General features: G+C 43.2%; 1 protein-coding gene and 1 long non-coding RNA gene across 2 annotated transcripts in view; one reads left to right on the plus strand and one right to left on the minus strand.

Moving 5' to 3' along the window:
* LOC120449428 (prolactin-releasing peptide receptor) overlaps positions 1–13098 on the plus strand; it is a 31700-nt gene that overhangs the window by 12754 nt on the left and 5848 nt on the right. The window contains exon 2 of the mRNA XM_039631890.1: positions 455–2478. Coding sequence (XP_039487824.1) covers positions 667–2472 — 1806 coding nt within the window. The 5' untranslated portion in view covers positions 455–666 and the 3' untranslated portion in view covers positions 2473–2478. The remainder of the gene's footprint in view (positions 1–454; positions 2479–13098) is intronic.
* On the minus strand, positions 2345–5520 carry LOC120449429. The gene is made up of 3 exons (XR_005616195.1): positions 5362–5520; positions 3143–3359; positions 2345–2468 (listed from the first exon to the last, which is right to left on the minus strand). It is a non-coding gene; the product is annotated as an uncharacterized LOC120449429 (long non-coding RNA).

Below are 13098 nucleotides of genomic sequence, written 5' to 3' on the forward strand. Positions count from 1 at the left end.
CGAGACTCCAAGCTTGAAGCTTGAAGCCGAGCAAGCGTGTCCTGACAGCAACCAAAAGTAAAAGCTAGTCGGGGCAGCAACTTAATCCCTTTTGGCCAAAAAGCAGACAGAGAAAGGCAAGGGTCCAAAGTTTTTTGAGGGGGAAGAATGTTGATGGGTGGAATGTGATGTTCCAGTGGGAAACTTAGTTTTTAAGTCCCTTTAAGACGAATTCCCTCCTGAAAACTTTGGAACGAGTTGAGTTGAGTTGAGTTTTACACGGCTGTAAGCCACTTACTATCATCGATGAGCGTCGAGAGCCATCTCCAATGATGTAATGATATTTCGGTACTTGCTCTAAAGTAGTTTCAGTTAAATATTATTCTAAAGGAAGTTTTAAGAATTAATGTTAAATTGTATAATATTCCAACTCTTTATTTCAACTAAAACTTGCTCCGTTTCCGTTCACTTCCAGAACTGAACAGCTCAGTCAATTAGCGATGAGCGGAATATCGCACAAGGCTTTCTAAGCGGCCAAGTGCTTTTTGGCTAGGCCATCGGGTAAGAAGCTCAATTCCGGCGCCGACGGAAATGGCCGCTTAAGTGGTGCGCATCCGAACCGGAACCACCGGCAGCAAGTCGAGCACACAACCACCACTCAACTCATTAACGCCGGGAGCCGTGAAGATGGCCAACTTGAGCTGGCTGAGCACCACGGCCACCACCACTTCCTCCTCCATCACCACCAGCCAGCTGCCATTGGTCAGCACAACCAACTGGAGCCTAACGTCGCCGGGAACTACTAGTGCTATCCTGGCGGATGTGGCTGCATCCGATGACGACAGGAGCGGCGGGATCATCCACAACCAGTTCGTGCAAATCTTCTTCTACGTCCTGTACGCCACGGTCTTTGTCCTGGGAGTCTTCGGAAATGTGCTGGTTTGCTACGTGGTTCTAAGGAACCGGGCCATGCAGACTGTGACAAATATATTCATCACGAATCTCGCCCTGTCGGACATATTGCTGTGCGTCCTGGCGGTGCCGTTTACCCCGCTGTACACGTTCATGGGTCGCTGGGCCTTCGGCCGGAGCTTGTGCCATCTGGTGTCCTTTGCCCAGGGATGCAGCATCTACATATCCACGCTGACCCTCACCTCGATTGCCATCGATCGGTACTTCGTGATCATATACCCCTTCCATCCGCGCATGAAGCTCTCCACCTGCATCGGGATCATAGTGAGCATCTGGGTGATAGCCCTGCTGGCCACCGTTCCCTACGGCATGTACATGAAGATGACCAACGAGCTGGTGAACGGAACGCAGACTGGCAACGAGACCCTGGTGGAGGCCACTCTAATGCTAAACGGAAGCTTCGTGGCCCAGGGATCGGAATTCATCGAGGCGCCGGACGCCACCTCGGCCACACAGGCTTATATGCAGGTGATGACCGCCGGTTCGGCGGGGCCGGATATGCCCTATGTGCGGGTGTACTGTGAGGAGAACTGGCCATCGGAGCAGTACAGGAAGGTGTTCGGGGCCATCACCACCACTCTACAGTTTGTGCTGCCCTTCTTCATCATCTCGATTTGCTATGTGTGGATATCGGTGAAGCTGAACCAGCGGGCCAGGGCCAAGCCGGGATCGAAATCCTCGCGGCGGGAGGAGGCGGATCGGGATCGCAAGAAGCGCACCAACCGCATGCTCATCGCCATGGTGGCGGTATTCGGACTCAGCTGGCTACCCATCAATGTGGTCAACATATTCGATGATTTCGATGACAAGTCCAACGAGTGGCGCTTCTACATCCTCTTCTTCTTCGTGGCCCACTCGATTGCCATGAGCTCCACCTGCTACAATCCCTTCCTGTACGCCTGGCTGAACGAGAACTTCCGCAAGGAGTTCAAGCACGTGCTGCCCTGCTTTAATCCCTCGAACAACAACATCATCAACATCACCAGGGGCTATAATCGGAGTGATCGGAACACCTGTGGCCCGCGATTGCATCATGGCAAGGGGGATGGTGGACTGGGCGGTGGCAGTCTGGACGCCGACGACCAGGACGAGAACGGCATCACCCAGGAGACGTGTCTGCCCAAGGAGAAGCTGCTGATTATCCCGAGGGAGCCGACCTACGGCAATGGCACGGGTGCAGTGTCTCCCATCCTCAGTGGACGCGGCATTAACGCCGCCCTGGTACACGGTGGAGACCACCAGATGCACCAGCTGCAGCCGTCACACCATCAGCAAGTGGAGCTGACGAGGCGGATCCGCAGGCGGACGGACGAGACGGACGGAGATTACCTGGACTCCGGCGACGAGCAGACCGTGGAGGTGCGCTTCAGCGAGACGCCCTTCGTCAGCACGGATAACACCACCGGGATCAGCATTCTCGAGACGAGTACGAGTCACTGCCCGGACTCCGATGTGATGGTTGAGCTCGGCGAGGAAATCGCTGCAGGTGGTGGGGGAGAGCTGGGGAGACGATTCAACTGAGATAGGGTAAGTAACTTGGGGTATATTAAGCACAGTGGAGGCAGGAGGCCAAATAGTAGAGAAATTTATTGGGATGTGCCAAACCTGCATCACTCATCAGTAGAACTAGAATGTCGAGTTTAAGTTAACCTTTAATCGAAGCCCTTTAAGCCCGATTTGTGTTTACTACCCTCCCTCCTAAGTATCCCCAAAGTCATGTATGACATATATGTATGCATAGTTTTTTTTTAACCACATATATGAATCACTGTTGAAGGAAACTGAGTCGTATTCAGCCGACGACAGCAGTTGCATTTCTGAATATCACCGAAAAATCCCCATATTCACGTCCTTTTAGCCGAAAGGAGCTCATCGCTTGATTGCGATTGTGCAAGATGGAAAATTGCTTACCGAATCACAGAGAATTTTGACGAGGGATTCATCCCATTTCTTTCGGGACAAAGAGCAGCCCACTAGTGGGGGCGAAATCAGAATCCGAGCAAGCCTGCATGCATTTAAAATAAAATAAAATAAAATCTGCAGTGGAGCTCAACGCAGTCGAGCACTTTCCACGTTCCCATTCCCTCCCATTGGCCACAAAGGCCACCATCTGGCAGCAGATTTTCCCAGTGTTTCGGGCCAAAATTTCATTTGTCGAGCTGCAGTCTCTGGGCCAGGCCAGAACACTTACCTGCATAGTACCATTACCCATTCCCGTACCCGGTGAGCAGTAAATCAACTGCCATGAGTCAGCCAAAAGTTGCTTCCTGTCAGCGCACAAATCTCGAGCTCCTGGTGGCCCCCAAAATGTTCCGCTCTTCCAGATGGTAATAAAAAGCATGTATTTTGGAGGGTAGCAACTGCTATAACTTGGTTACCAGTGCAACATTTCTGACAGTTCTGATACTCTGTTGAAATTTATGGGAAAAAGTACACGATAATTGCATTTTAAGTAGATTCAGGTACACTTTGAAAGATTTGACAGGATTTCTGATTTTAATATATTTTGGCGCATTCGGATAAACAGCAATATATTTATTCAAGTCTATATTTTTGATGCAAATTCAGTTCTTATGCCTAAACTTTTGGCTTATCTTATTTTTGATGATTTCCTGTTATTTAAATTTAAAGATAAAATTTAAAATACTTTAAATTGCGTCCTCACATTATCAACCACCGTTCGGCATGATTTTCTCAGCTGGTTGAATATTATTTAAATTGTTTGGTTTACACAAATATAAATTCAAGAGCATAACATCTTCGACATAAGCGGCTTAGAAGGCATGAGAAAATCGTTACGCATAAAGTTTCTTCTTAAAATGGCCAGCCGGAGAACTTTTGAAGTCCGCCGGAGGCTGCGAGTCCGTGACGGATGGCCAAGACTTGGTAATGGATTACAGAAATATGAAAAACGTGCCGACAATAAAGCGACCCTTTAGCGTTTCGGCCATCCCTTCCTCTCATTTTTGTCCGGCCCAATTGGACAGGTGCACAACATAAATAAACCTAATATATGTACACAAATTACGAACTAAATTCGGCCGATATATGCCAAGGAAAATTTACATTATTCCGCAGCCCATTGCCATTTATAATCGTCAAATCTTATGTTATACAGATGCCTAGCCAGAGTGCTTGGAATGAGTCGTAAAGTTTATAAATACATTTAATTCATTTTAATTCGCTTAAAGGCGAAGAGTTGAAGGCAAACACAAAGAAGAGGAAATTGAAAATAAATATTCTGTGTACTTTAATTTGACAAACTTTCACTTGGGTGAAATAAATATTGTTTATACTGCGATTAGACACTGATTGTGCTATAATCCCGGAGCATAAAGTGCTTACTTGCAGAAAGGGTATCTTTCAATATTACGAAAATGAAAAATTCGTAGTAGCAGCATTTAACACACAGATGTGCACATCTCAGTGGCTTCCCCATCTGGGACAGAGTGTGCACTCAGTGAAATATCAACTAGCCAGAGGATGTTCTTGTTTGCATTTGGGTTATGTTTGCGGTGGGTTTTTGAAAGCACAGATGCCCTGCCCATGCCCAGCGAGACCAGGATGTGTGGGAGTGGATAGTGGATGTCAGATAGTGAATAGCGAGGCTGAGGACCTCCGGCTAATGAATTATTCAGGCGGGTCGTTAGCAGGCACAATCCCACACGACTCTGCCTAATTACCCGGCCGGGCTGACAAGCCGGACAGTAAATAAGCTCCTGCGGCCAAGGCTTCTGAGGCGGAGCTTGGACCTGGGAGCTGAGACTTGGAAGCTGGGATCGAGTGTCAGTAAGGGGTCCGAATAAACTGAATGAGTGAGTGAGTGAGTGAGTGGGTGGGGAATGCGCCGCATATCTCAAATACATATCTCGGCAAACGGAGACCGACGGTAATCTCTTCAGCGAGTTGGCTCCATGTCCGACCAACTGCATTATGCATGAGGTTCACTGCTCCGCATTTGGAGCAGTCTGGCCGGACTCTCGGCAGCCTTTTGTAAGCAAGTGAGAAACTTGTATTTAACAATTTGTTTTGACGCACTGGAAAATATGTAACGATTGAGTTGGTTTGACTTAAATTGGTTTGAGAATAAATAATGCATTTTAATAATTTACTTCTTGATACTTTTTGAAATAAAATAGAAGTCAACAATGAAACATAAAGGAACATATAAAAGATCGATGAGAGCCCTTTCAAATTGAAAATTTCCATTTCCTTACTAAGTTTTTCTCAGTGCAACAAGCTGCATGTCTGCTAATGGCAAACGGTGGCAAAAAGTTGTCGTGACTTCGATCGAAACAATGTGAGCCGGACTGCCACTGATAACTGCTGCAAAGTTTCCAGACCAAAAGTGCCAGGCACAAAAGTTTTCGCTTTATTCAGATCAAATTTGCAGCAATTTGAAACACTCACCGCAGTAAGTATTTTGCCCGGACCACACGGATGCAATCGGAATTTTCATTTAAAGCCACATCGTTAAATTTGAGCCAATTTTTCCGTGTTTTAAACGGTAATCAAATGTGTTCGGCAGGACTAGAAATTTCACTATTGTCAAAAAATATTTTCGTGCAAATGGAAAAGTGTGTGTCAGAACAAAAGCAAAGCGAACCAAAATGAGAATACATTTGAATGGTTTATTATTTTTGCCTTTTTGGATATTTAACTCTGAACTAGTTTTGGTTCTAGCAAATACCTGCAGGTGTTTTCTCTACGTGCCACCGTAAATATAATTAAATTTCTCTTATTTGAGAATGACATTCCCCTTGGATTTTATTGCCACCCGTAAACCTTTTATGTACTTTGTTTTAGTCCCCGATCGAATTTGAATTCGCAATCCGCATTTGGGCCGAATGGCAATGCATTTCCCATTTTCCAAGCCCCCCAATCAATCACACTAAAAGTGCATAATGGCGTTGTAAAATCAAAGAGTCTGATTAAAGCGATACGAAAGCGATACCAAGGGCGTAAATATCGAGAGTTCGGCAAACATGCCACGCCCCCATCCATTTGGGGGAGTCTGAAAGTGCGCCGGTGTGCATATGTGTGTGCATGTGTGTGTGTACGGATTTAACGGCTACAATAACAAGGACTTTGGCTGCTTATCAGACAGACACCCACACTCCCTCGCCCGAAGAGGAATAACATTATTTCAATATGTACTTACACTCGATGCGAAATGTTTTTGGCATTGGCTGGCAATAAAAAAATTATTGCCTGGCATTTACTTGTTCACGCGATCGTCGCAGTCCTCAGTCTGTGGATCCGGAATTGGTATCGGGGGTTTTAGGTGTTTTGAAACATGTGTTCCCTCGGGCAGTTCCAAGGGGGTTCTGATATAAAGAGCCCTGATATAAAATATATAAGTGGTTTACGAGGGCGAAAACTCAGTGGCTTAGTAGGGTTCTCAGTAACCGATTCTAAGTTAACTTGAGCTCCACATGCATGCCAAGTGCAGCTTCTTAGCTCAGGATTCTTGGTAACTAAGAATCTTTGTATATCTATTCCATTAATTATTTCACTTTGAGCAGATTTCCCCCTTTTACCACGCCACTGGCAATCAAAAAAGTGTCTTAAGAGCACTTTGGCACTTTAGGATACGTATACCGAACCGTCTTTATGCTGTCGGCAGCTGGTGAATAAGCCAACTTGAATGACAGACAGATATTTGATGCAAATGACTGGCTGCCAGTGTGGAAACGAACGCACTTAATGAAGTTCCCTCTTGGCCGAAAGGAAGTCTCTAATTGATGCCTGAATACATGCCAGTTAGCCTCCTTTCCATGTGGTAATCGATAGTGTGGCAGCTGGCTTCCAGATTTACCACAGATTTTCCAATTATCGGAGTGGTTTGAGATGGAAAAAGATGGAAATGCGGAGCAGCGGAGAAGACCCCAAGTTTAATAAAGGAAATGATAAACACAAAATGCTTCGGGAAGTACACTTTTACTCGTAAATCCGAACTTCGCACCATTCCCACGATAAAGCCAATTCTACCAATGCAGCTACGTCCTTGCCTTAGCACTCAATTCAAAGTGTTTGGTTGGAAAGCCAGCCATACATATATGTATAATATGTGTTTATAGTGTTTGGCTGCCAGAGTGCTGATGCCCATATGGTCGTCGGGTCAAAACAAACAACAAACACGACCATTAGAGCCCGGCGAATATCCACAGAAAGAGCCCTGGACTTGGCCAATTAAGCAATTACGCTAACAAGCTTTATTATGTTGGGTAAGCAAGACTGAGCCAACAATGGGTGGCTAGTCAACTGGCCAAGGTGTTGAGCAAACAATTAAATCGGAGAGCGGAAAGGACAGCAGAGGGATGGCATCCGATTCCGGTTCTAGCCTGGGATGCGTGAGTCCTGTAGTCCTAGAGTCTTGGAGTCTTGGAGACCTAGCTAAGACCACTTTAAAGTGGGCCGAATTAGGTGCTAAGGACAGCCTGCGGGAAATTTATGAGCTAAAACTTTATTTTTCCTGTTTGCCCACCGGCATAAATTATAGAAAACAAGGGACTTTCCGTCGGACCCCCAAGGAGTTGCCTGTCTGCAGAGGAAAGTGAGAAAAGAAGGAAAACTTTCGACACATTGAAATGGATGGTCATAAATTTTATTGACTTGTTGTCGGGCTGCTTAGTAAAATGTATATATAATGTATATGTAAGGACTTGCTCCATCAGCTTGATGCCTCTTTTTATGCGGCAAACGATTATGAGGCCCCCAGACATGTTGAACTAGGCTTAGTTAAACAGTCCTGGCATTTAACTCACTCATCCAAAGTGCCCTAGGACAATTACGACTGTACGGGGTGAGTCTGCCAAAGGGGTTTGTCTATATAGATATATATAAAGACATGTCCGGCACGTAGAGTTTCCCGGATGAGGCAGCCGCTGGAATTTCTAACTGACTGGGCACCCATTCGATTTACACTGGATGGAGCGGGATTGATCAAATGAAAAGATTTGCAATATTCATTTTTCAATTCGAACGCAGCGCTCCGTCGAGGAAAATGTTTGGCAAACAAATGAGAAGAAAAATATTTTATTAGAAGAGCATTTAAGTGAGGGGAAAAATCAATAAGAAGCTGCTTAGCTCTATGGGCTGCAGAAGTTTTGAAAGTGGTTTCACCATTTATATAATAATAATTTCTAAGAAATAGTATCAGTTCGTAGAAATAATAAGGATAAGGATCTAATAAGCCAATGAAATTCCCGGAAATTGATTTCATTTCTCCGAGTGTCCCGTTCATTCCAAGGAAAGTACGTAAAGTGTGTGATGGCTTAGTGTCTGGCTGCATTCAGTCTTTGTTATTGATGAAAATTGTCTATAAAAGCGAGCCAAGTTTATGCTCCATTAAATGCCATAAAAGGCGTTTGCCATGACTTATATGTGAGGAACGTGGCAGGCAGTGGTCAGGTTGGACTTAAATAGAAGCACTTACAGCCCCACTGTGTTAGTACATATATACATCTAATTTATGCTTGAAGTTTTCCCTTTGATCCCTGACTCTTTATGGGAATGGGGGAGCAAGTCCTGGTCCTGCCCCATCTCCTTGACTCGACCGTGTTGACAGCAGAGCTTAGCGCCACTTAATATGAGCCAAAGGCAATATTAACTTGACAGTGGCTCATCCAACTGGGAAATCGAGACGGGGTGTGGCTCTGGTGGCTCTGGTGGCCTCTGGAGCTGTCTTCATTAGCTACTTTATTAACAGTTAATTAAATTTTGTGTTTAATGATTGGCGAGACAAAAGTCAAGAGGGCGGGTGGGTGCTAAAGCTAATATTAAAAATGCTTGCGGCTTGGCATTTATTAAAGATCCCGAAAATGGCAATTTCGGCTGGAGGAATCCGACGGTTCCTAGGCTGCCAAGCCGGCAATTACAAGTTTAATGAAACGAGAAATGCCTTTTATAATAATTGGCCAAGCAAAAGCGCCCAAACAGAGGCCAACAAACAGTTTCAGCACAAGTAATTTTCGGGATAATAGACCAGAGAATTTGTTTTCATGGTGCCAGCCAGCTGACCCTCTGGTTTTTTTCTCTTCTGGTTAGAAATGTCAAGACGCCTGTGTATATGACATGGCTAGAAAATCCCTTTCAAAATATCTGAAATCTAATTACACATTCTGCACGGAATTTCTCGCATGCTTCAGGATTGGAATTCACTCCTTCATTCCTCTCGAGGAGTGCGAGTGGAGGACGTATGCTTTTCAAAAGGTTCAAATACATAATTATGCAGCTTAGAGTCTCGAATGACAACCGTGTAAAACATGGAACCTACGGAAAAAAATTAAGGAAAACAAGACGGGCAAACAAAAAAGCTGCGGCAGAGTCAGCCAGGCGTGGTAATTGGGTCGGAGTCGTGGAGTTCCCAGGCAGAAAGCCGGAGCAGCCCGAGAAGTACCTTGGAACACCAGCCTTTCCGGCTTGTGGAAGTATCTAGGCGGAGGACTCCACCTGTCAGCAGGTGGCGTTGCCAGGGACTTAAAGGGCGTCAAGGAAAAGTTCGCTTGGCTTGAGAGCCTGTCATAAACGAGCCATGGACTAGGGAATTTTTTCAGCCATTTCTTAATTTATGTGCGAGAGAAAGCAAACAGAATCTGAATGCTAAAAAATAAACAATGTGGATGGGCCTCGACGAAATGTTCATATTTAAAGAGTTTGCACTTTAATTCTTTCAAGGAGAAAAGAAATGAGGGCTTACCTCTGCATGGAAAAGGAGTGAAAGCCACGAAAACTTTCCCGTGGTAGGATGAAGGAGCGTATGAAACAACGAGAAAGTGAAAGGAAAATCCCTTCATGGAAATTACAATAGACCGCTGAAATATTATCGCAAATGTGAACGCTGATGAGTTTCTCATCCTTTTGAATGGGTATAGGAAAATGACTTTTTAATGTAGTAAAAGTTAAAAAGTAGTAAAAGAAAACGGGCATAATAATTATAGTTATTAAAAACTATAATTTACTTTAATACTTAATTTACTTAATATTTTAAGCCATAAGATGGGTGAAAAAATTAAAATAAATTTCTGAAAATAAGAATTTCTCAGAAAATATAATTTGTGTTTATCACATGGCGGACATTTTTCTTTTCTCGCACCACTTCAGGCTTCAGCTTCTCACATGGTAATGGTCGAAATTCTGTCTACAAGAGGGGAAAATCCTGACAAATTTCTGCCTCATAATTTATCGTGCACAGGTAAAGAGAAAAACCTGCCACAAGGCATACAAATTCCGCAAATAGAAAGGAAAATGTCACCTGAAATGCTTGGCTTGAAAAAATCTCTGCTCTTTCATCGATTTTCTTGCTTTGCCATTTGGTCGATCAAAAAATGTCCGTTCCATAGCATTGTTGAGGGTCATTAGAGGAAATTGTAATTAAAGTCTTGGTCAAAATCAATCACGCTAAAGCAACAAATCAAGTTTAAGGAGAAAAAATAATGTATTGTAGAAATGAAAAGCGACAGAAAAAAAATCGTGTGCATTAACATTATTTTAATCAAGGGAGCTACACCGAGTGTTTCGGTTCAGATTGGTATCTCAGCCATACAAACTCCAGCTCATGCTACAAAAAGCAGGGATTTTTCTTGTTCTTTTCCGAGACAACATGGAAACGACCTGCATGTCATTAAGCCACAGGCATCCTTACAAGTGACGGGAAAAATCATCAGTCATTTTCGACGGGACTTTCCGTCAATGACAATCAGGCTGAGTGGGTCGCGGTATTGGGCTTACGATCCAAATCAATCGGTGAGCGGACAGTTTGAGCAAAGGCAAGTTTTAAATCAGATATAATTCAGTATGTAAAGGCGGAATGGATGCGTGTATGGCAGCTGTGATGGATTGCCTATCTTAGTAATTAATTAGAGTTGGAGTTGGAAGGTGGTGGCTCTAAAAACGGTTTGGCACTCACAAATTTTATTTTTCACAAAAAATGTAACTCTTATAAAAAAGGGCCACGCTGAGAAAATATTAAATATTAAATTTCATACAAATAGAAAAAATTAAATATTAAATTTCATACAAATAGTATTGGCCAAAGGTGGAAAGTTATACCTCATTAAAGTCCCAACAATTGTGAATCGGTTTTCGTACATATGCGATGGCCTCTTTCTTATATGTATTTATCTTAAATGTATTAAGGAAGCGTTTCCGACCCTATAAGGTACATATGTAGATCCTTGATCAGGATTCCTAGCCGAGGCGATCTGGTAACGTCCGTCTGTCCGTATGAACTAGCATGAAGATTCTAGTATAGCCAACGGTAAAGTTGGCTTCAGAATGTCCCAGTCTAACGCACACACTTCATAACAAAGTTGTTGATTTCTTTCTCATTTTATTACATTTCTTAACAATTATAAAATCTCACACAACAAAGTTTTGAATTTCTTTCTCATTTTAATACATTTCCTCACAATTATAACAAGAAAGATAAAATTTGATTTTTTTGAGAAATTTCGATTAATATTGGGAAATAAAACTGCACCGTCTACAATTTGTCGTTGCGTTTAATTTGAACATGTTTACAGAACAGCCGATAAAAAAATGTATTCGCTTTTTGCACAAACAAAGTTTTTCCAAAAGAAAACAATTCAGTTATCCAAGGGTGGAATGCTCTACCTCGGCTTTTAGCTCATAGCAACATGGCAAACATTTGACACTCCAAATGAACTATAAATTGAACAATAAATGGAAATATACGAAAGTACCAAACAAATAAGAGAAGTACTTTAAATTGGAAGTTAGCTACGCAAATGAACAGTGTACAAATATTTAATAAAATCTACATAGAAGCGACTTCGACAAGTTTCAAATAACTTCTTATCAGTGGTATTTATTTATTTTATTATTTCTGGTGTTTACTGAAATTGATTTGTACAATTTTTCCGCATCCCGAATAGGATTTCCTTTTCTTTTTGATTCCCGTGTCCGACAACCACAAGAACCACCACCCTACGTGCCTGGCATATCAATAATATGTATATATATTAAAGAAAGCGATTGGCGCTTGACAATTCCGGACCAACTCAACTTATGTATTATTGAAACGACGAGAGTGAATTAAAATTAAATTTTCCGTTTATTTCCCGCGCGTGTTTTATCAACTCTTCCCCGAAGACCTCCGCAGGCAAATTACTTTTATAAACTCTCCGACAAACCACAGCCCGCTAAAGTCCTTCAAAATTCGCTTGGGGGACCGCAGTGGGTATTGGGTGAAAAATGTAATTTTGTCTAAAACGCGGCAAGGAGGCAAAAAATGGGAAAAAGGCTCTCTCATTTTAAGTCGGTGGCTCCCCTTATTGCTTTCATAACATTGTCTAAGCTCAAGTTAATATTTTGAGTAATGCCACATCGTCTGAGCGTCTAAGTGAGTCCCTGGTCGGCGGATATTTATGACCTCAGATATGTCAGCGCCACTAGCAGGCACAGTGCACCCTCCAAATGGTTCGCCATTTTTCCTAGCCTTAAGTCGCGCCTTTTGGCCATAATTGTGTGGTAGTAGTGTGGCGTGAGTAAACTGAAAACAAGTTGCCAAATCAGGTCGCAAATGGATGTTTGACAACTTTGTTGGCAGTCAAACTAAAGGGGTTCTTTTGAGATAAAAAGTCAGCTAAAGATTTGCTTATAAGGATCAGTACAAACAAGACAAGACGCTCATTTTTATTGAATTTAAAAATTAGCGGGTCGCCTCACAGCTATCAGGGCTTGACCACATTACTAATACGATGAAAAGCTTATCTTTGAATAAAACCAATACCAATACAAACAAAAAATTCTAAAGCTACTGAGAACTGTAGGGTCAGATATAAGTTACGCCTTAGAAACAACTGTGTAAATAAAATCCCACTCCCGAAAAAGAATGTTAGCCCCCCAATTCGTCACATAGTCCGTTAGCACTTGATATTCCGAAATAAATTATAAGCGCGATAACCCCAAAATAGAATTATGTTTAAAGTGCATTGCCCTAGGTGGAATATTTGAGTAAGCGGATGGCTCAAGAGCTCAGACCTCACTTAACCCCGTCGACTTGAAGACTTGACATAAGGTCACTGTCCATGCTCTTGACTAAGCAGAATTTTCCGGCAGATTTGCATGGCCTTAACCAGTACTGAACTCTGTCGACCCGGCCTGAAAAGGACCCTCCCTTCC

Source organism: Drosophila santomea, chromosome 3L, assembly GCF_016746245.2.
Source record: "Drosophila santomea strain STO CAGO 1482 chromosome 3L, Prin_Dsan_1.1, whole genome shotgun sequence".
Lineage (NCBI taxonomy): Eukaryota > Metazoa > Arthropoda > Insecta > Diptera > Drosophilidae > Drosophila > Drosophila santomea.